Source organism: Rana temporaria, chromosome 4 (genome assembly GCF_905171775.1).
Source record: "Rana temporaria chromosome 4, aRanTem1.1, whole genome shotgun sequence".
Classification (NCBI taxonomy): domain Eukaryota; kingdom Metazoa; phylum Chordata; class Amphibia; order Anura; family Ranidae; genus Rana; species Rana temporaria.
In genome coordinates this window covers 230,217,563-230,241,771 of record NC_053492.1, presented here as the reverse complement: position 1 = coordinate 230,241,771, position 24,209 = coordinate 230,217,563, and the positions used below count along the sequence as shown (strand labels likewise).

Sequence of the window (24,209 nt, the reverse complement as noted above, 5' to 3'; positions counted from 1 at the left end):
GACATTAAGTCCCTCTAAAATATAGTGAGATATGTAGGGGTTAATTCCCCTAATTGTGTATTTACTTAAATATATAATAACAAAAGTGAATTATGAAGAGAAAAAAGAGAAGAAAAGGGAAAAATAGTTAAACTATAGGGGTTAATTCCCCTTATTGTGTATTTACTTAGGTGTACACAAAAAAAAAAAGAAAAAAAAAAAAAAAAAAAAAAAGGGGGAACACTTTCCCCTGTGAAAACCAAATGAAAAACATTAAGTCCTACTAAAATATAATGAGATATGTAGGGGTTAATTCCCCTAATTGTGTATTTACTTAAATATATAATAACAAGATTGAATTATGAAGAACAAGAAGAGGAAAGAAAAGAAAAATGGTTAAACTATAGGGGTTAATTTATTGTGTGTTTACTTAGGTGTACATAAAAAAAAAAAAAAAAAAAAAAAAAAAAAAAAAAAAAAAAAAAAGAAAAAGAAAAGATGTGTGTCTAAAAAATAAAAAACTCGAAATCTTACTGAAATATAGTGAGGAGTAGGGGTTAATTCCCCTTAATGTGTATTTACTTAGGTGCGCCAAAACACGATGGGATTGTGAAGAAAAGGGAGTTCATCTAAAATACTAGTGAAAAGTAGAGGGGTTAATTCCCCTTATTGTGTATTTACTTAAATATAAAAAAAAAAAAAAAAAAAAAAAATTAAGAGGGGAAAAGAGGAAAAATAAAAAAAAAAAAAACAAAAAAAAAAAAAAAAGGAAAAAGGGGAAAAACAAATAAGAGGGGGGGGAACAGGAGGTTTCCTACCCACAATCTCCCCCATTCCCCTCCAGACCCCCCTCCCCTCCCCCCCCCAGCCCTGAAATCCCTCCATCTCCTCCAGATCATTTCATATCTTAACCCAGACTCTACCTTAAAGGACCACAGCTCCTCCATCACTTTCATTTTATCAATTTCTTGAAGCCATTCCCCTATCGTTGGTGCTTTTTTTTCCCTCCAGTTCCTAGGTATTAGTGCCTTGGCTCCGTTCAAAAGAAACGGGACCAAGGAACCTCTATACTTTTTCCTGGACATACTTGTAGTGTGAAACAAACATTCCCATGGGTCATATCTTATCACATAACCGCTGATTTTTTTTATCAGTCCTAATATCTCCCGCCAATATACCTGTATGAGGGGGCATTGCCACCATATGTGGGCATGTGTTCCCTCCATCCCACACCCTCTCCAGCATAAGGGGGAGGCCTCACTATTCATTCTATGCAGTTTAATCGGTACATAGTACCATTTAGTGAGTAACTTATAATTAGTTTCTTTTACTTTTGCATCCATCGTAGTAGCCTGGACATATTCTAATACCTGTCTCTTCTTCTTATTGGATATGGTTTGATTAAGTTCTTTTTCCCAGCTTTCTATTATTTTCAGTTTCCCTAAATCTATCTTGGTTGTCAACATCTTGTAGATACTTGATATTCCCCCTTTCCCAGATTCTCCTTGGGTCATAAGTTTTTCCCATTGATTTAATTCATTTATAGCTCGCAAGGGCTTCGATAGAGTACTAACAAAATGTTGGACTTGTCTGTGTCTCCACCTATCTCCTGGGTACTGTCCATATTTCTCTTGAAGTTCTCCCACCGAACAAACTTCATTTCCTTTTAATAAATCCTTCAGTCTTAGGGTATCTGAGGTTGACCACCTCCGGTACCATCCCCCCTCCTTGCCCGGTGGGAAGTAGTCCGTACCTGTTAATGGCAGCAGCGGGCTATTATAGGGCAATTTATTTTTCTTACAGACCTTATCCCATATTCTAAAAGTTTCTTTTGTTATTCCTGGCGTATCCAGGGGTAAACCCCTATATTGCCTCGGTACCCATATTATATTCCCTAGCTCTTTTTTACTTAGACTTTCTTCAACTTCTACCCATTTTTTTTTGCTTCCACCCTCACCCTGCACCCAGTCTGTAATCCTCCTCATTACCGCTGCCTCATAGTATCTTCTGAAATCCGGCATCTGTATTCCCCCTTCCTCTTTGGGTCTAATCAGAGTCTCAACTGCTATACGCGGCTTTTTACCCCTCCATATGAAACCTCCTATTATCTTTTCCAGGATTTTAAAATATGTTTCTGGGATTTTTATAGGGAGTGTTTGAAAGATATAAAGAACTTTCGGCAAAATCATCATTTTTATAGTACTCAGCCTACCCCACCATGATACTCTGTCTATACTATATCCCTTTAAATCTGATCTTACTTTATTCAATAATAGTATATAATTGTCCTCATAGAAATATCTTTCCATGCTGGACAAGTATACACCTAAATATTTCATCCTCCTTTGCTTCCATTTAAATGGATATAGCCCCTCAAGTTCCCTACGATCCTGTGGGCTTAATGATATACTTAATATCTCCGTTTTATCTTTATTAATTTTAAGATTAGAGATCTCTCCATACAGTTCATATTCCATCATTATTTTAGGCAGTGTCTCCCTGGGGTTCGATACGAATAGCATCATGTCATCCGCAAATGCGGATATCTTATGCTCCCTTCTCTCTAGTTTTATCCCTTCTATATCCTGATTCATCCGGATTGTTTCCAGTAAAGGCTCCAATGAAAGGACGAATAGGAGGGGCGAAAGCGGACACCCCTGCCGGGTCCCATTACCCAGTGAAAAGCTATCCGATAGGGTGCCATTCACCCTCACCTGAGCAGAGGGTTCCGAATAAAGGGCCCCTATCCACCTGAGCATACTTGAACCCAATCCTATATGGGATAGGTTTGCTAACATAAATTCCCATTCTAACCTGTCAAACGCCTTTTCGGCATCTAATGACAGGAATACTACTGGTTCTTTGTTCTTTTTGGCTTTCTGTAACAAAAATATAACTCTTAAAATGTTTTCTCTCGTTTCTCTCCCGGGTACAAACCCTGCTTGATCATTATCTATAAGGCCTATTAAGAGTGGTCTTATCCTCTCAGCAAGAATTTTTGAATAAATTTTTATATCCACATTTATTAAAGAAATCGGCCTATAGCTGGCACACAAGGAGGGGTCCTTATCTTCCTTCCCTATCAGAGTTATGTGAGCATTCAGAGCCTCCTTACGCATTGCCATACCCCCCCCTATTGAGTTCATGTACTTCTGGAAAAATGGTACTAGTATCCCCCCAAACCTTTTATAATATAATGATGAACCCATCAGGGCCGGGGCTCTTCCCCATTTTGATACTCTTAATCACTTGATTTATTTCCTCTTTTGTTATTTCTTTTTCTAAGTCATTTATTACTTCCTCTGCTAGACCAGGGGTCTTAATCTTTTCTAGATATTGTTTAATTTTCCCCCTTCTATTCTGAACTTCTATATCCCCTTGCCCCTTGTTGACATTATATAGGTTTTGGTAATAATCATAGAATATTTTAGTTATCTCGCTAGTAGAATGTCTCATTTCTCCATTTCTATCTTTTATCTTTAGGATAGAGTTCTGTATGTTTCTTGGTTTTATGGTCCTTGCCAACAATCTCCCCGGTTTGTTACCAAGGGCATTCTCCACTTTTCAACCAAATATTCATTATGTGGATTTTTCAAGATTCACCAATGCTCACAGTTATAAAGATTTGTTAATTTGCTTCTGCTTCACTGATGTAAGTAAATTACATAATTTCCTTAGGTTATCAACCCTTTAAAGCCTCGTACACACGATTGGAATTTTCGATGGAAAAAGGTACCTTTTTCCATCGGAAATTTCGACCGTGTGTATACCCCATCGGAGTAATTCCATCGAAAATTCCGATGAATTCCATCAGAGATTACATAGAGAACATGTTCTCTTTTCCTCTGATGGAATTCCGTCGGAATTCTGATGTGAGTTTGGTCGAAAAAGGTCCGATTGTGTGTACAGGGCATTACTGGGATAATTGGATCCACTGTTTGCTTTTGACATGATCACCACAGACCCAGGAATGTTACCAGAAAATGTGGATGAGAATGGGGATGATCTGAATCTAGGTAGTCAGAGCATTCTCCCACAATTTTATAAATAGGCTTCCAGATCTGCAGTTGTCTGGACACATTGTAGATATAATACTGAATAATTCTTATGATAATAAACTCTTAAAGACATCTGTAGCCTGTGAGATCATCAGAATGTCCATAATAATACAGAATATTTAATGGACAAATTCAGTTTTGTATTTGAATCACATGCCTGTTTCATGTATCTCTCGGGCACATTATTTGTGAGATTTCTGCACCACAATTTAAAGTTTTTAATCAAGCAAGGCAGCTATTGCAAAGCAATGGTTTCATACTTATGTGTTGTACACTGGGCTTAAAAAAGATGCTACTACAGGAATTTGCATTTTGCCTGTAGAAGCAGCTCAATGTTATCCTATGTGTCCATATATTAAGCTCAGCGTTTAGAAACAGAAAAAAACTCTTCTGGATTGTGTTTTTAAGAGAAGTTTTTTGGCAGAAAAAAAGGCTAAATGCTCCTGGATGTTCCTAAACCCCTGAACAAAAACAGTCTGTATGAGCGTTTTTTTCTGCCAGAAGAACTGGCATTTTTTTTAAGCCCAGCATACATGAACCTTAATAATATAAGAAAAGCAAACTATTTGGTGGGAAGCTGTATTACCCTAGGGTAAATCTCAGTATTGCAATTTGCTATAAGCAGCAGAAGCTGTTGGAACAGTTGGCAAAAGGTTATCGTAGAGATGTCCATGTTATTTGATATGGTAAAAATAATTTTAACTATAGAACCAGCTCAGCAGAAGGTGAGGTCCATGTTACATTTGGGGTCCACATTTTTTAGCACATTTGTGTATTAAAGGTACACAAGGTGGTCTTCTGTAGCTTTAAGTAGCTGTAATAGTCTGCATAAAGTATATTTTAATTTTAACCTTGGGATTTGTGATGCAAAAGACAACATTTTCATGTGTAACCCTAACCGTTATTATAACCTTTAGAATCAACACATAAAATGACACTTAACAATATCCTTATTTTTATTAACAATCTACATGCATCCACAGCTTAATGGCCCTATAATTTATTTTCACATGAAATCATTTCTTACTGTGTTTTTCTGCCTCCTAGTAACATTCTATGTGAGCTCCAGAATGTCTGCTTTCCCCCCTCACTTCTGTTTGTTTGGAATTAATTGTGCACGTTAGTCATGTGCGCTGCTATTTGTACACTACAAATTCCATAGTCCATAGTCCCTAGTCCATCTTAGGAGCAAGAAAAATAGGGTGACTACACTCAAACTTCCTGTGATCTAACATGAACTCAGATCACAGCAACAAAGTAAAAGGAATTTGGAGATTGGGACTTGGTTCTTTTTGAGTTAAGAATACATACTTGATTAGATATATTTGAAAATATATATTTGGACAATTTCCAGAATAGACACGGTTCTCCAGTCCTGATTGATTGAATAGATTTTTTTACATCAAAGTTTAGTGTCATTTTAGATTTTTCTTTACCTTTACATACACTTTAACCCGAACCCTAAAACATTAATGTGCATGTTAAGGCAAAAACATATATATATTTTTTTGGATAGAGTGAGGAAGGGTTAGACCCTCTGTCAAGTGTTCATTGCCAAATTATTGCAATAAGGGAGATACACCTATCTGGTTATCACAGTGAACATTGTCAGAACATAAGAGAACTTGGTGAAGTACATTTTAGAGTTGTCACCAGAGCAAGAGATGAGGGGAAATCAAATATTACAGTGAAAATTGGCAAAGACTTACCATCACTTTACAGAGATTTCCTTTCGATTCCTGTAACATCTCAAGGGCAGGAAGTCAATGGCAATCTCCCCAGTAGGACAGAGACAGTGAAAATAAAAAATTGATAGAGGTGTTAGCATTTCCCTGTTAAAATAGGGAATGGCACCCTACATATTTCTTTCAGCACAGGTTCCTGTAGTGTCAAATGTATGATAAAGATCTAAATACTGTTGAATGCATTTCTGAAGCAATACATTGGGTGCAGTCATGTAATTTTTCAATATATTTAATTTATTACATGTTTTGAAACCCATGATTTTTTTGAACTACTGTTTTTCTGTAGTTAGGTCATAATAGGAGCAGTAAAGCATCAAATTATTTATTGATTTGGGCTCACCTTGCATGTTTAGAAGACCTGTACTTCAGGAAACGCAGTCAGAAAATGCTCTGAACAGAATGTACAGCATGTGGATTTTGTTGGCTCAAGTGATATCAACAACCAAGTTTGTTAACATTATAGTGTATCTCCTTAACATTGTAACATTCCTGCTACTTTATCTTTGCAATTTAAGTCTACAAAACTACTGGTGAAGCCTGTTATGTTTACACTTTGCATTGTGCTGTGTATATGTGCCTGCAAAATTATACAGTTATTGTTATGTATATCTGTGTAACCTTTGTAACTTATTTCTGTTCTGTTGCTAAAGTTTAGGTTATTTTTAAGCGGAAGAGAACTTGCTTTTTTATACCTTTTATACTCTCTTTGGACCCAATGTTAAAGGCGTACATGAAATTACTCTGTGTCTCAAGTTATCATTGTGGCATCAGTTATCTAAGTGAAATTGCTTTCCCCACGCGCTGCACAATTTGCCAAAGGATCAATGTGTTCAAGATGGAGAATGCAGTTACCTTACATATTGTTTTGTGACATTATTTTTATGTTTAATGTGATTGTGGTTGGGTTGTCCATCTGGTGGATGTCCTTGTCTTCTTCTTGTTCCACTGTATCTTTCCTTTTGCCATCAACATTCTTTTAAATGTTTCTTTTTTTATGTAATTTTAGTTTTGTCTGTTGGCTGGTAAACTATATTTGTGCTTTTATACTTGACTAACCTTTTTCTGTAATCAATGTAACAGGTTTGGAATGCAAAACTAATGCTGCTGCAGACATAGTTTTGCTGGTAGATGGTTCTTGGAGTATTGGCCGTCCAAACTTCAGGACAGTAAGATCTTTCATCTCACGATTGGTTGAAGTCTTTGAGATTGGCCCTGAGCGAGTACAGATTGGTGAGTGATGCAAATCAATATAATAATGTTTATACTATAAAAAAATGTATATAGTACCATTATTGGTGTTGAATTACTAAAGCAATAAAAACGTTCACCTAGCTTGTTTAATAAAGTGAAACTAAGTTCACCTGAAATATCAAGTCAGTATCAAGTGAACAGTGGGTTTTATTGCAAGATGAATATTTTCTGCCTCTTTAGTAACTCAACCTGATTGTTTTTTTAAAATCATTTAAAAATTTATCGGACCATTATATTTCATGTTCTAAATATTTAAGTTCAATGTATTTTTTTTTCTTTTCTTTTTTTTTTAAATATAAGTTTATTGATTTCTCAAAAGAAGGAAAACAGAGGAATCACAATGTTAAAACAGTTACATAGGCATGTTTTTTCCTTTTTCATACTTGGAATTACATCTAATTCTACTTCTGTTTCCATGTTAGCACTTTCCCAGTACAGTGGAGATCCCAGAACTGAATGGCAGCTAAATTCTCACCCCACTAAGAAGTCTTTAATGGATGCTGTTGCCAATTTGCCTTACAAGGGGGGCAATACTCTTACAGGTAAATTATATTATTGCTTAATTTAGCAACAGCATCTTTAATTAGTAACTTTATTTGCATTATGTCCTGCATGAGCTTATGTTTCATTATATTTATTGTGTTTCATTAGGCTTGGCTTTGAATTTCATCTTACAAAATAATTTTAAGGCTGGGGTTGGCATGAGACCTAAATCTCGCAAAATTGGGGTGCTTATCACTGATGGAAAATCACAAGATGAAATCATTACACCATCAAAAAGGATACGAGACCAAGGAATAGAACTGTATGCTATAGGTAAGCAACAGAAAAACTCAGATCATATCAGATCTGAGCACATGTAGTTACCATTTATGTTTTCTTTTATGATAAACTACAAATATCTGTCATATATTTAAGTGGCTGCATAAAAAGTTTTAAAGGAAAGCCGATTGTCAAGGGTTAGGACTTTTATACCTTATACAATGCTTTGTATACCGGCCAATTAGTATTCCCATTCTATTGATCCTGTAACAGGCAACTCGTTTGCTATAAAGAGAATTACTGTATTTGCTGGCGTATAAGACTACCTTTTACAATTAAAATAAATGGCCAGAAAGCAGGGGCCGTCTTATACACCGGGTCAGCTGCTCGGATGCCTGCTGGATGTGCGGTAATACTGTATGTAGCTGTGGCTACATACAGTATATACCACTAAGCCAATCCCGGTGAGCGATGTATTCAAATGAATACAGAGCCTGCTCGGTTTGGGGTAACAGCCTCTGCCAATCCGAGTGCTTACATACAGTAGGCTGCTCGGATTGGCTTTGAGAGTCAGAGAGGCGTGGGCTGATGATGTTACAGCCTCTGCCAATCCAAGCAGGCTTTGTATTCATTAATAGAATACATCGCTCATCGTGATTGGCTCCATCTCCAGCAAGAATGAAGAAGATTATGGCTCCAGAAGAAAGAAATATGAAGCATCGGAATGGGGGTCGTCTTATACGGTGAGTACAGGCAAAAAAATCGAAAAAACATAAAATTAGGGGGTCGTCTTATACGCCTGGTCGCCTTATACTCCGGCAAATACGGTAAAAGACTATAGAATGACATTTTTGCTCATGGACTAATATGTTTTGAAAGACAGTAGTATTTATGCTAGAGAAAAAATAAGGTTACATGCACCATGTCTATTCTGTAGCTCAGGGGTCTCAAACTGATGGCTCTCCAGCTGTTGCAAAACTACAAGTCCCAGCATGCCTCTCCCTGTGGGAGTCATGCTTGTAACAGCCTTGCAATGCCTCATGGGACTTGTAGTTTCGCAACAGCTAGAGGGCCACCAGTTTGAAACCCCGGCTGTAGCTACTTCTCTTAGAGTTCACTGCATCAACCTGTTCTATTCTGTTGTGTATAAGGATTAAGGATAGTAAACAAGAGGAAAAAATAATTAATTTCCTGTATTTAATGACATTCGCAGTCTGAAAAAAAATCTGAATTTATAATTGTGTATTGAAACTTGTCACAACCCATTTAAACCGGTTTACTTATCCATTTTCCTTTCCTCTAACTTAGCTTTAAAAACAGTTGTAAATTATTACTTTCATCAAAATTTATGATTACAGTTTAACAAAACTGCGCTGATCCTTGCTGATTTGTTATTGTCAATATAATGTTTAGAGGTGTTCTTTTATTAGTACCATGGAAATGATTTGCTTCTGTTTTAGGAGTAAATTGGCTTAGGTTAGCAGACATTTGCAGCTGTTTAGAGAAGACTCTGTTTTTTTTTTAATACTGCTATAAAATGTTCTGCTTAAAGCGGTTCTAAAGCCTTAAGGTTCTATGCATTAAGATGAAAAACCTTCTGGGCTGCAGCTGCCCCCCAGACCCCCCCCTTTTCTCTTCCAGAGCCCATCCGATTCAATGATGTGCATGAGCACAACTGCTCCTGCCACTGTCTCTCTCCTCATTGGACAGAATGATAGTAGAGGGAACGATTGGCTCTCACTGCTGTCAAACGAATCCGGTAACATGGGAGCAGGGGTGGGGCCAAGTTCTGCTGTCTGTGTCAATAGACGCAGCACATACGGGAGTGAGCACATACGGGTGCCACCTAGGGAAAGCTGCTTTCCCTGGGGGCACCCTATGAAGAGGAGGGGCTTAGAGCATAGGCGAGGGGCCCCAAAAGAAGAGTGTTGGGGCCACTCTGTGCAAAAGCTCAGGTAAGTATAGGCATTTTTGTTATTTTTATTTAAAAAAAAAAACAAAGCTTTACAGCCACTTTAATCTCTGCAGACATTGATCAATAATGAATTCACAAACAACTGCCATGTATCCAAGTTACCAAGTGCTGTACCTGATAGCTTATAGGATGCTCATGGGAATGTTATAAAAAACAGTACATTCATGCTTTTTTGCGCAAGAGTGATTATTTATTACTAGGTAGAGATTCTGGATAATAAAAAAACGTCTGTTTGCTAGTTCTACTTCTCCATGGTTTATTACCAGGTGTCTTTCATAAAAGTATGTATAATCTATTGCTTAAGAACAAACTGTTATCTGTAATATAGCAAAGAGGATACAGTATGAAAGAAACCAGAGTATATTATGATTTTTGCTACATAGTTGTATTACTGGCAAAGCATGAGTCCACTGGAAACATTTTTTATTGCAAGATGTTTTGGATGGCCAGATTTCCTCTAGCCTCAGATCATCATCATACAGCTGGCTCATTGCCTGGGGTATCTAGGTATACTGCCAGCCTTCTGCCCAGCAGATGATATTTAATTACACACAAATCAGAGCCAAGCTAAATTAATAGAATAGATGTTTCAGAGTAAATAAAATAAGCTATTTCATTGGACTGGCTAGCTGCATTCAACACAAAAGGTAAACAGTGCAGTACTAAGGAAGCGCTAAAGGAAAATGTGGGTGGATAACATGTTTTAGGTGTATTTGTTTCACTTTCAGATACACCAGTATGTAGCTAGTGGCTCAAAAACATGAAGAAGTCATTTGCGTATTCAAATGACTAATGGGTAGTGGGTGGCCAGGGGTCAAAATGTTGTTCCTTGGCCAGACTTCCAGTCCTTCTTTAAACAAAAATTGTTATTTGTGATTTTTAAAAGTTAACCCTAAATATATTTCCATAGGTTTGCTATCTACTAAATCAATCAAGAAGTTTTGATATCTATATCTCTGTAAATTTTTCAGCTGGTTCTAGCAATATATCTTCTAAGCAAAACATGAATTCTTAATCAAATGTCTGTTAAACATTAGGATAAATATAAAGGTTTATGTTGAAAAGGTGTACATGGATATGGGGCTACAGAATAGATTGGCTGATTTAAAGAAATATCTGAGTATCCTTATCTTTAGTCACAATGCCAATATGAAGTGTCACTCTGGAACATATAAAGCTAGTAAGATACTTCCCTGTATAAGCCTTAAGCCCTGTACACACGGGTCAAATGTTGGGAGACATCGGCCAGTTCAATAAAAACTGGCCGACATCCGGCCCATGTATATTGCACTCGTTCTGCCAGCTTCTTCAGAGGAGCATGCTGGAAAACCTGCAGCCGACTGGCCAATGGCTGAGAGCGCTCATGGGAGTGTTCTGGCTCTGGGGGGGGTGGGGGAGGGTCGCGAGATCTCTGTACTAACGTTGTAAAAACTAGTAGTATGTGTGTCAGGCATTAGCAAAAAGAGGGTAATTTAAATATTGTTTTGTATGAAATAATAGTAAGACCATATCATTAGTATACAGATTGGTGTCAAATTGCAAATGCACTTAATCTTCAAAAAATGCAGAGAAAGGCAATAGAACTAATGACCAGGAGGGATTTTTTATGCATGATGAAAAATTGTTTAGTTTTGTTTCGTTTAGATTCATTGATCTAGTTATTTAGTTTAGTTAAATTTGTATGGTTCGTTCAATTCGTATTCAAAATCTTTTAGAATTCTTTAAGAATTTACAGATTTTTTTGATTCAAAATGATAAATTTTGAATCGGTTGAAACAAAAATGTTATATTTTTTCGATTTAAACAAACAAAAGAAAAATATTCATCAAATGATTACAATGGCCCGGATTCTTAAATCTATCTTTATATACACCGCGTAAGTGCACTGATGCGCCGTCGTATCTATGCGCCTGTTTCTTAAAGCTAGATACGCCTGAATTGTGGCTTCATCCGACCGACGTAAGTTTCCTACGCCGTCTGAGCATGGGCGTAGGAACCGGGGGGGACGGGGGGGACGCATCCCCCCCAGGAAATAATGCGGGGGGGACAGGTATTGTAAAATCCCCCCCAGGTTAGGAGGACTTGGAGGCTCCCAAGTTGGAGCACTGATGACATATCGCCGTGTGGGGTGCAGTTCACCCAGGTGCCACAGAGGTGGCGCTCAAGCGCCAGAGTGCGCCTCTCCCTCCTCCTCTCCATCCTCCTCTCCTTGTCTGCGGCCACCGCCGCGGTGTTTCCTAGTCCTCCCTCCTGTTCCATCCACGAACGATCTTCATCTTCTCCACCCCGGCGGCGCAGCTGCATACTGTCCTCTCCAGCTGCCGCCCGGGTGGGGTTTGGGGGGGGGCTCTGTACTAATTGTGGGGGGGCTCTGTACTAATTGTGGGGGGGCTCTGTACTAATTGTGGGGGGGGAGTGGCTTGTGAGGGGGCTCTGTACTAATTGTGGGAGGGCTCTGTACTAATTGTGGGGGGAGTGGCTTGTGGGGGGGCTCTGTACTAATTGTGGGGAGGGCTCTGTACTAATTGTGGGGGGAGTGGCTTGTGGGGGGTCTCTGTACTAATTGTGGGGGGAGAGGCTTGTGGGGGGGCTCTGTACTAATTGTGGGGGGGGGGTGGCTCGTGGGGGGGCTCTGTACTAATTGTGGGGGGCTCTGTACTAATTGTGGGGGGGAGTGGCTTGTGGGGGGGCTCTGTACTAATTGTGGGGGGAGTGGCTTGTGGGGGGGCTCTGTACTAATTGTGGGGGGGGGAGTGGCTTGTGGGGGGCTCTGTACTAATTGTGGGGGGGCTTTGTACTAATTGTGGGGGGGAGTGGCTTGTGGGGGGCTCTGTACTAATTGTGGGGGGAGTGGCTTGTGGGGGGGTCTCTGTACTAATTGTGGGGGGGCTCTGTACTAATTGTGGGGGGAGTGGCTTGTGGGGGGTCTCTGTACTAATTGTGGGGGGTCTCTGTACTAATTGTGGGGGGAGTGGCTTGTGGGGGGTCTCTGTACTAATTGTGGGGGAGAGAGGCTTGTGGGGGGGCTCTGTACTAATTGTGGGGGGGAGTGGCTTGTGGGGGGGGCTCTGTACTAATTGTGGGGGGGCTCTGTACTAATTGTGGGGGGGAGTGGCTTGTGGGGGGCTCTGTACTAATTGTGGGGGGGCTCTGTACTAATTGTGGGGGGGAGTGGCTTGTGGGGGGGGGCTCTGTACTAATTGTGGGGGGTCTCTGTACTAATTGTGGGGGGTCTCTGTACTAATTGTGGGGGGGCTCTGTACTAATTGTGGGGGGAGTGGCTTGTGGGGGGTCTCTGTACTAATTGTGGGGGGGAGAGGCTTGTGAGGGGGCTCTGTACTAATTGTGGGGGGGAGTGACTTGTGGGGGGAGTGGCTTGTGGGGGGGGCTCTGTACTAATTGTGGGGGGGGGCTCTGTACTAATTGTGGGGGGGGGGAGTGGCATGTGGGGGGGCTCTGTACTAATTGTGGGGGGGAGTGGCTTGTGGGGGGCTCTGTACTAATTGTGGGGGGGGGGGCTCTGTACTAATTGTGGGGGGGGAGTGGCTTGTGGGGGGGCTCTGTACTAATTGTGGGGGGGCTCTGTAGTTATTGTGGGGGGAGTGGCTTGTGGGGGTATCTGTACTAATTGTGGGGGGAGTGGCTTGTGGGGGGGCTCTGTACTAATTGTGGGGGGGGAGTGGCTTGTGGGGGGCTCTGTACTAATTGTGGGGGGGGGGCTCTGTACTAATTGTGGGGGGGGAGTGGCTTGTGGGGGGGCTCTGTACTAATTGTGGGGGGCTCTGTAGTTATTGTGGGGGGAGTGGCTTGTGGGGGTCTCTGTACTAATTGTGGGGGGGAGTGGCTTGTGGGGGGGCTCTGTACTAATTGTGGAGGGGGGAGTGGCTTGTGGGGGGGCTCTGTACTAATTGTGGGGGGGCTCTGTACTAATTGTGGGGGGAGTGGCTTGTGGGGGGGCTCTGTACTAATTGTGGGGGGGCTCTGTACTAATTGTGGGGGGAGTGGCTTGTGGGGGGTCTCTGTACTAATTGTGGGGGGCTCTGTACTAATTGTGGGGGGCTCTGTACTAATTGTGGGGGGAGTGGCTTGTGGGGGGTCTCTGTACTAATTGTGGGGGGCTCTGTACTAATTGTGGGGGGAGTGGCTTGTGGGGGGTCTCTGTACTAATTGTGGGGGGAGTGGCTTGTGGGGGGTCTCTGTACTAATTGCGGGGGGGCTCTGTACTAATTGTGGGGGGGCTCTGTACTAATTGTGGGGGGAGTGGCTTGTGGGGGGGCTCTGTACTAATTGTGGGGGGCTCTGTACTAATTGTGGGGGGCTCTGTACTAATTGTGGGGGAGTAGCTTGTGGGGGGTCTCTGTACTAATTGTGGGGGGGCTCTGTACTAATTGTGGGGGGAGTGGCTTGTGGGGGGGCTCTGTACTAATTGTGGGGGGGGCTCTGTACTAATTGTGGGGGGGGGAGTGGCTTGTGGGGGCTCTGTACTAATTGTGGGGGGAGTGGCTTGTGGGGGGTCTCTGTACTAATTGTGGGGGGAGTGGCTTGTGGGGGGTCTCTGTACTAATTGTGGGGGGGCTCTGTACTAATTGTGGGGGGAGTGGCTTGTGGGGGAGCTCTGTACTAATTGTGGGGGGGCTCTGTACTAATTGTGGGGGGGCTCTGTACTAATTGTGGGGGGGAGTGGCTTGTGGGGGGTCTCTGTACTAATTTTGGGGGGAGAGGCTTGTGGGGGGGCTCTGTACTAATTGTGGGGGGGAGTGGCTTGTGGGGGGGCTCTGTACTAATTGTGGGGGGGGCTCTGTACTAATTGGGGGGGAGTGGCATGTGGGGGGGGAGTGGCATGTGGGGGGCTCTGTACTAATTGTGGGGGGAGTGGCTTGTGGGGGGCTCTGTACTAATTGTGGGGGGGAGTGGCTTGTGGGGGGGCTCTGTACTAATTGTGGGGGGGCTCTGTAGTTATTGTGGGGGGAGTGGCTTGTGGGGGTCTCTGTACTAATTGTGGGGGGGCTCTGTACTAATTGTGGGGGGGAGTGGCTTGGGGGGGCTCTGTACTAATTGTGGGGGGGCTCTGTACTAATTGTGGGGGGGAGTGGCTTGTGGGGGGGCTCTGTACTAATTGTGGGGGGGGAGTGGCTTGTGGGGGGCGCTGTACTAATTGTGGGGGGGCGCTGTACTAATTGTGGGGGGGAGTGGCTTGTGGGGGGGCTCTGTACTAATTGTGGGGGGAGTGGCTTGTGGGGGGTCTCTGTACTAATTGTGGGGGGGCTCTGTACTAATTGTGGGGGGCTCTGTACTAATTGTGGGGGGAGTGGCTTGTGGGGGGTCTCTGTACTAATTGTGGGGGTCTCTGTACTAATTGTGGGGGGAGTGGCTTGTGGGGGGTCTCTGTACTAATTGTGGGGGGGAGTGGCTTGTGGGGGGCTCTGTACTAATTGTGGGGGGGAGTGGCTTGTGGGGGGGCTCTGAACTAATTGTGGGGGGGCTCTGTACTAATTGTGGGGGGGAGTGGCTTGTGGGGGGGCTCTGTACTAATTGTGGGGGGGCTCTGTACTTATTGTGGGGGGAGTGGCTTGTGGGGGGTCTCTGTACTAATTGTGGGGGCGCTCTGTACTAATTGTGGGGGGGTGGCTTGTGGGGGGCGGCTTGGGGGGGGCTCTGTACTAATTGTGGGGGATCGTGGGGGGGTTCTGTACTAATTGTGGGGAATGACTTGTGGTGAGGGGTCTGTAAAAATGGAGGGGGTGGTTTGTTCGGGGGTCTGTACTAATGGATGGGGGGTCTCTACTAATGGGGGGTGGTTTATGGGGGGTCTGTACTAATTGATGTGGGAGGTTTGTCCTGAGGGGGGGTCTGTACTAATGGAGGGGGGGGGTGGTTTGTCCTGGGGGGCAGCAGTGTGTGTGGGCTGCCGCTGCGGGTGGCATCTGAAGGACGAGTCCACGCCGCGCTCACCACACAGGCCGGACACACGCCCGCAGAGCCACCGCAACTTCCAAGGCTTCAGAAACGGGTAAGGGGGACCTGTTTTAAAGTTTCCTGTTTAAAAAAAAAACACCAAATCCCTGTAAACAGCCTGTATAATGTATTATTGCTGGGATTTGTAGTCCTCTGTAACTGCTGGTATTATGCATTGTGTTTTATATAATGTATCATTGCTGGGATTTGTTGTTCCTCTATAGCTGGTGGTATTCTCCATTGCGCTGTATAATGTATTATTGCTGGGATTTGTAGTTCCTCTATAACTGGTCAGTGGTAATCTGCATTGCGTAGTATAATCATTATACAGCATAATGGAGAATACCAGCAGTTACAGAGGAACAACAAATCCCAGCAATAGTACATTCTACAACGCAATGCAGAATAACGCCATCTATGCTATCTTTCTCTGTAAAAGATAAAGAAGTTAAACGATCACTTTAAGCATCATAACCATTTAAGGTTAATGGAGCACAGATATAATGTATGGAGTGTGCGCGCCTGGGGGGGGGGGGGTCGGTAAAAATGCTGTCCCCCCCATATTTGTAAGGGTTCCTACACCCATGCGTCTGAGCCTGGGCGCATATTTACGCTGGCCACAAGGGGCGCTTCCATTGATTTACACATCGAATATGCAAATGACTGAGATACGATTCACGAACTTACTTGCGCCCGTCGCTGTAATCTACGCCGTTTACGTAAGGCGTACGTCCGGCGTAAAGTTATTCCACATAAAGCAGGTGTAAGTCATATTAGGGTATGGACCAGGGAACAGCCGTCGTATTTTACGTTGTTTACGTAAGTCGTACGTGAATGGGGCTGGGCGTAGGTTACGTTCACGTCGTAGGCATTGAGCCGTCGTATCTTAGGGAGTAAATTCTACATGATTGTGAGCATGCGTGCACATGCGCCGTTCGTTCGGCCATTCATTTGCATGGGGTCACACTTTATTTAAATGTATCACGCCCACTTCCTTCCTACTTTGAATTAGGCGGGCTTACGCCGACCAATTTACGCTACGCCGGCGCAACGTAGGGAGCAAGTGCTTTGTGAATACTGTTCTTGCCTCTCTATGTTATGTCGGCGTAGCACATATAAGATGCGCTACGCCCGCACAAATGTACGCCGCTCTACCTGAATCCGGGCCCATGACTCTATAAATCACCTTTGGCTTAACAAAAACAGCATTTTTCCGAAATGGTACTCATAAAACACACAGAGTCTTTGATTTGAGAAAAAAGTTTACAGTTCAAATTCAATGAAATTCAATGTAAAATTCGATTAAAATATCAGTTTGAAATTCAGAAAATCTGACAAATTTAGTTTTGTTATTTGGAGCATTCGGTAAGCTCATGTTCATACTGTAATTCGGGTATTCGGATATATCAGAATAACGATACATTTTTAGAAATTTTAATTCGGAACAAAATGAACCGCACATGTCTATATACAATGGATTCTCTACCTGTATACAGGACATGCTAACATAAATAGATTGACTTCTAGAGAAGTCATTTCCTTTGTGATATTTCCATTATTTACCCCATTCCCTATACTGTATACATGATTTATTATGTATAATGCATTGTTTTATTAAGTAATTTAAAGCTGTTCTAAATAGATGATTTTGTTGTGCTTTTAGGTATAAAAAATGCAGATGAAAATGAACTGAAGGAAATTGCTACCGATCCAGATGATGTTTATGTGTTCAATGTCCAAGACTTCAATCTGCTCACCAATATTGTTGATCCTCTAACAAATAATTTGTGTAACAGTGTCAAGGGTGGTGGAGGTGAGTTGTATCTTTTTATTAAACTGCGATATTAGAGGTAATAGAATCAACTGCAGTGGGAGAAAATGTAACACTTTATTCTTCTATTCAAAATTGATTTAAATGCAAACACCAGACACATAGCTTAATACACTGCTGAATTGATTATATGGTATCTCATTTACCTTCTGAAGGATTTGTTTTTCTGTCCATCCAGTCCTAAGCTTTGTACAGCCCTGCCAAATAGCCTGGTGACCTGACTTTTCTGTAATGCAGTTATCCAACATAATTGGGTCAACACCCTGTCTTCAGTCTGATTGGTCAGTGCAGGAGCAACAGACTAATAAGATCATCTGTTTGCTCTCTCCTCCTGTCAACATGTTCCTTGTCAGATTGAAAGTAGCACACCTGATTGGCTCCAAGTATTCTCCCTCCCTTGTACTAGCTGCTTTTAATACATACATGCATTTTATATCTGATGCATTATGATGCATTGAATGAATATGGTGCATTGTTAATGCGTTATCTTGTTTTCTTATCAAAAGGGGACAAGTGTGCTGGGGGGGTTGAGGATTGCAAAGTATGTTGGGCTTAGTGAAGAATGGCCTTGAGTGGAGAGACATCACCTACTAGATATCTATAAAGGACGTGCAAATGTCACAATATACCATGTCTTTTTAAAAAACCTTACCTTTGATTATGCTCCATCAATATTTTCAGCACACCTAGATCTGCCTCTAACATGAAATGGCTTGCTGGCTCTATGTTTGCTCACCAAAAGCCAGAGTTTTCCATTTCTATCCTGATTATCAGTGTTTATAGCCGTAGTGATAAAATATCCTGTAATAATTTACAGATGGGAATTAAAGGAAGTGGCCTATTTTTCAAAGCTTAAAAGAGATGTATGTTTTTTTTTTTTAAGAATCATACTTACCTTGGTGTATGCACCATTGGTCTGATGCTGCATCTGTCCCTCGGCATTTCTAATACTGAGAACCAAGCGATCCAACACCGCTGATCACTCAGTACTCACAGCTCAGTGAGCAGAGTGTGACTGTCAGTCACTGGTTCTCTGCTCTGCCCCCAACCTCGCTCACTGGAGTTCTGGGCTGTGGAGGGGCGGGAGCCGCCAGCTTAGGCTCTCAGCAGCTTGCTGAGAGGCTGAGTTGGGTGTCGGTCCAGGCATGTGGGCGGATCCATTGTCACGATTTTGCCCAGGCCTGGACAGGCTTTGTGATGTCAGCCAACAGCGAACAAACTGCACTCCTGTGATCCCGCTGCACTTCAGCTTAAAAGGGTCCAAAGCCTGGCCGAATAAATCCCAGAGATGGCATCATCCTATCCTGCCTTGCTGTTTTTTTTACATTTGTCATACACTCCCAGTTCATTCAAACCCCCTATCATGTGCTCTCTCTTCCCTGTCTCAGGGTTGCTGTAACAGAGGAGATAGTGGAACACACATGTGCAGGGGCTTGAGAGCTTACTCCTGTGATCATAGGGGAAGCAGTCATTTCTGGGAGCACCTTAGCAATTTCCTAGCAACAAGACAGAATGGGATGATGCCACCTGTGGGAATTCTTCAGTCAGGCTCCAGTCGGTAAATAAAGACCCTACACCTATAACAAGGGCATAATCAGACTTTAGCCAAATCTGCAGAGTTTGTTCTTATCTACAGGCTTCCTTTCCCTGCATAGACTGTTTTTCTTTTTTTGGAAAACAAGTTGACATTTGTAGAGTAGTTAGATAGACTGTAGGGAAGTTCACTGAAGAAAATGCTGGGAATACTTTACTCAAATAGGGGGATACAGAACCATGACTGAATCAAGTCAGCCTGTTTAGGAATGAATAAATAAATAAGAAGTGATATTTCCAAACTGATATGGTCAAACTACCTTTCTTCTGTCATACAGCACTTGAAAAGCATTTAAAGTACACACTTAGAACAGATAATTGCTCTATTTCACACACCCAACTTTCTTCCCGCCAGACATAACTTTCTCCTTTGTACAATTTCTCTCACTTACTTGCATTACCTATCCTGACCCTGAGGCAGTCTGTGTTCATGGCACTCCTTGTTCCCAGGAAATACTCTGTAGAACAGACTTTACTTGCCGCATGTACACTGAAGTCTTTTTTTATGAAATGTTTCTGTTTTCAGTAACCTAAAAATATGCATCATGTTTCTGTTTTGTTTTGATAGTAAAGATACATCTTTAGAATAATTTTCCTGTTGAATTTTAACACAGATGACCTGGAAGCCCCTTCTGACCTAAGAACATCAGAACCCACTCCTCGCTCCTTTAGGGTGTCATGGGCTCCCCCATCTCATAGTGTGGACAGATTCAGAGTAGAGTATTATCCAGTATCTGGAGGCAGACCTCAAGAGGTGAGTTTAAAATAAACACACTACTGGCTTGAATATGATTATAAATGTAATTTCTAATAAACAAGATCCATGTACCGGTATGTCATTTCTCATGTATGCTTCACCTGTGTATACTTTTTAATTTCTGCCTGCATTGGGAAACCTATAATCGGTTTGCTACTGCTTGAAATTGTTGACCTGTGTGGACATGCAGCACCTAGTAACATTGCATAAAGGGTAATGTTGTGCAGTGGCAACTGGCAACCAATCAGAAACAAACTTTTTAATAGCTTTGATTGGGTGGATAAATTGTTGTTTGGCAGCCTGCATACCATTACTGTTTTCAATGTTTTGCTAAATAGACCCTGTGGGCTTATTCATAATCCATTAAATTATAGTTTATCTGACGCCACCTACTTTGTTAAACCCAACCAAATGCACTCACTATTTTTTCATCAAATATCAAATATCCCTTACCTGTTAAAAAAACAAATATCCCACCAGTGTGTTGTATGCTGGTCTTGCCTTTACATCATAAGAATAAGAATGTCAACAAGCTATCAGAATACTTTCATAATTTTCCATTTTAGTCTTTCCCTTTTTTTTAAGTTTGTTCTCTTTTACAGGTTATTGTTAACAGAAATGACAGAACAACAGTGCTGGTTGACCTAAAGCCTGAAACAGAATATGTTGTCAAAGTGTATTCAGTGGTAGAAGGGGAGAGCAGCGAGCCACTGGTTGGCCAAGAAACCACATGTATGTTGTTGTTTTTTCCTTGTTGACATAATACTATTTTAAAATACACATATAGTAAAAAGAAGACCCTTCTAATATTATTTAAAAGTAGTATATACATTTGCAGTTATAAATGCATTATACATTTCCAGTTTTAATCATTATAATTACTTCCCTTTTTCCCAACTTTCTTCTATCTCTGATGGATTTCCTAATTTGTCCACATTTTCTGTGTTTGCGTGTGTATTTTTAAATGAAATTCAGGTTTATATCAGTAATTTTCCTCTGTGATCTGTAATCGCCTTTCCTCTTTCCTTTCTCTGGTACAGCTAGTCTTGTCTCTTAACTGTCACTAAGGGATTGGCAAACAGACTGTTCATTTTGCAAATGCAGTTAAAAATTACAAAGGAATTCTATCCAGAGCTTATAGAATGAAGCAAAGCTCTGCTGACCTCCATCATTCAATCATATGCAAGTAAAAATATTGTTTCCTGACTGACTCCATGGTAGCATATGTTTGGGTAGACTCCACCCTTGTTCCTACCCCATAGGACTCCACTCCCATGTGTTTCATAATTAGCCTGCTCATGACACTGGGAGGGTACGTATGCTGCCATTGAATCTATCAGCAAAAGAAAATTAGAAGTATTTGATAGGAAATTTTCCTTTTTTTTTCCTTGCACATATTTGTTTTTTTTGCAAAGCGAAGCTTCACCACGTTCACTGAGATCTGGGGAAAGTTGGTTTGCTGATTACAACTTTACTTTCAAAGTGAACATGGAATTTGCCTTCAGTGAACTCCTGAAGGCTCTTTCCTTTAACACAAATGCCACCCCTTGAAGAAGTCATGGGGAATAGCATGACACAGATTGTTCATGTTTAGCGATCTCTTTCCATCTACTCTACATTTACAGGAATCAAAAGTCACAAAGTTAGTGGAACTGAATATGTTCTAAATATGAATTCTTCCTCTTGGTGGATAGGGAAATTATCTCTCCAATTCCATAATAATCCTTCCATGGAAACACTTAAGGCCGCGTACACATGACCGGTCCATCTGATGAGAATGGTCCGACGGACCGTTTTCATCGGTTCACCGCTGAAGCTGACCGATGGTCTGATGTGCGTACACACCATCAGTTCAAAAACCGATCGGGTCAGAAGGCGATGACGTAAAACACACGGCGTGCTGAAAAAAAAAATTCAATGCTTCCAAGCATGCGTCGATTTGATTCTGAGCATGCGCTGGTTTTGAACCGATGCTTTTGTGTACTAACCATCGGTTTGGACTGATGGTCAGCCGTCCATCAGTTCGATTTTAAAGCAAGTTCTCTAATTTTTGTACGAAGGACAACAGACCGATGGGCCGTACACACGGTCGGTTTGGACCGATGAAACTGGACTTCAGGCCGTTTTCATCGGTTTGGACCGACCGTGTGTACGCGGCCTAAGGATACCTGTCATAAGAGAACATGGCGGCTGCCATTGCTGGCCTCTCCTTTTGAATATGTTAGTTGCCTGTCTTTCATGTTGACCCTTTTGTGTCAATATTTATAGTCACTGAAACCGGACAAGTATGACAGGAAGTAGGAGATCAGTGACGGCAGCACATGACTTATCTTAGGCCACAGGTTTACTTTAAGGAGTTCTACTATATACAATGTTCTTGTTATTATTACATTTTAGGAACGTGATACAACATCCCAAATTGCATCATAATCAATATGTTTTACACATTTTTTTTTGATATTCACAAACTATGCAAACTTACCAGAACACAATTTTTGTGTAATTGTGCTTACATTTGGTTTTATAACGTCGCCTAAAAATGCACGTTAAGAATAATTTGTTTCTCATTGTCTTCTGATAAGCTATTACAACTGTTTTTCTTTATAATAAATAACATGTTTAATGAACATTTTCTTAAAATAGACAACATTTGTAAAGTTGACGGCAGCATAACTTTCAATCAACACCACTGACGAATTCCAGCAGTCTCACATTCAGAATTATTTTTATGACCCACATAAAAACTGTTAACTTTTCCCTTTGTCATTTGCTGAATAAGAATATTTCCAGATTCTAAATATCTTAGATCACTGGCTTTATTCACATTGCCACATGTGGTATTCATTTAATCATATTTAAAGCATGAAAATCTATTCAACAAGAAATAGTTAAAGCATATGTTTTGTGTTAATTAAAGCCATATTGAATGCCTAGCACTGACCCATGTCATTGACCTGACAAAGACAACATGTCATAATATTTAATGATGAATGTAGGGGAAAAAGAAACAGACAAATATTATGAGGTCATTGTTGGCCTGTGTATGAATCATTACTATGTACAGCACCAGCCCACTCTCTTCATTGCCTTTGAAGCATAACAATTTAGAAAGTTAATGTTTTCAAAAGGGCAAAGAGGCATACCTGAAATGGAGATTCATTTGCAGCTTATGCAGAGGCACATACATCTTAAACAAAATATGGGTTTGAAATACAACATAATTAAAAAGCTATTTAGCATCCAGCTGCCATTGGATATATACAGTATATGATCACATGGTGGTTCTGGACCAAGCTATACAAAATCCAGAATGTTTTTTCAAGGTTGCAGCCAAGTATAGACAGTTGATTGGTAGTTCTGGCACAGACAGGAAAGATCTGGAATAATTAGTGGTTTAGTAAGAATTTCAAGCTTTGGTCCTCCAAATGATTTTTCTTTTTCGGTTAGTCTTTCCTTTTTGCTTATAATAAATTAACTAATGCAATTTTGCATATCATCTTTTTTCCAAATGTATATGCTGTATATACAGCAGATTTTAAGGTGGCTTTTTATCTGAAATGTCACTTAATTTTCATAACCAATAGAATATTTGTGAATATCATAACAATTATAAGAAGCAGAGACACAACTGAAACAAGTTTGGTCATTTTACTTGATCACTTGATTTACTGGATCCCTTGGATCTCAGGCCTCATAGGGCCTTGAATTTTGACCAAGTCAAGATAAAGCTATTACCAGTACGAAGCCTTATCCTCTTTTAACATTCAGACGAACAGAAGAAAAAAAGTCTCTTGATTTTGACATTTGAAAGACATGAGGTGGGGGGGGGGCAGGGTAAACTGTAACTAAAATCAAAACATTTCTTTCTATTTTGGAGAATGAAGTATGGCATGATGAAAGCTCTTGTTGGTTTTTGTTCAATCTGTGCCCCATTGTGGAGATTTCCCATGACTTCCTGTTGTGAGAGAAATTCTCTCCAAAGTGAGGAAGATGCCCACTTAGACAGTTGCCACTGGAACAAATGTCCCTATTTAAAGAATTCCCCTCTATTGCTGTTCTGGTGTCAACTCAAAATTGTGATTTCTACCTCACTTTCCATCCAAGTGACATCGGTTACCTGAAACAATTAAGAGAATGTATCTCCCCAACAGGGAAAGACATAGTAATAAAATCTGACAGGTGCTCTCACCACTCACCTCTCTATGCAAATCTGAAAGTTTTGACTTTAAATAGACTTTAATTTAGACTTGGAGAAAATCTGATATCCTATGTATATACTAAGGTAGGGGCTTTACAGGGACAT

The 24,209-nt window shown here is 41.2% G+C and overlaps 1 protein-coding gene across 5 annotated transcripts in view; it reads left to right on the top strand.

Annotated features, from left to right (window-relative positions):
• Window positions 1–24,209, top strand: part of COL12A1 (collagen type XII alpha 1 chain) — a 245,105-nt gene that overhangs the window by 112,123 nt on the left and 108,773 nt on the right. For all 5 annotated transcript variants that reach the window (XM_040349963.1, XM_040349962.1, XM_040349966.1 and 2 more), the window contains 6 exons: window positions 6,863–7,012; window positions 7,456–7,575; window positions 7,685–7,849; window positions 17,389–17,538; window positions 19,764–19,903; window positions 20,509–20,638. In XM_040349963.1, coding sequence (XP_040205897.1) covers window positions 6,863–7,012; window positions 7,456–7,575; window positions 7,685–7,849; window positions 17,389–17,538; window positions 19,764–19,903; window positions 20,509–20,638 — 855 coding nt within the window. The remainder of the gene's footprint in view (window positions 1–6,862; window positions 7,013–7,455; window positions 7,576–7,684; window positions 7,850–17,388; window positions 17,539–19,763; window positions 19,904–20,508; window positions 20,639–24,209) is intronic.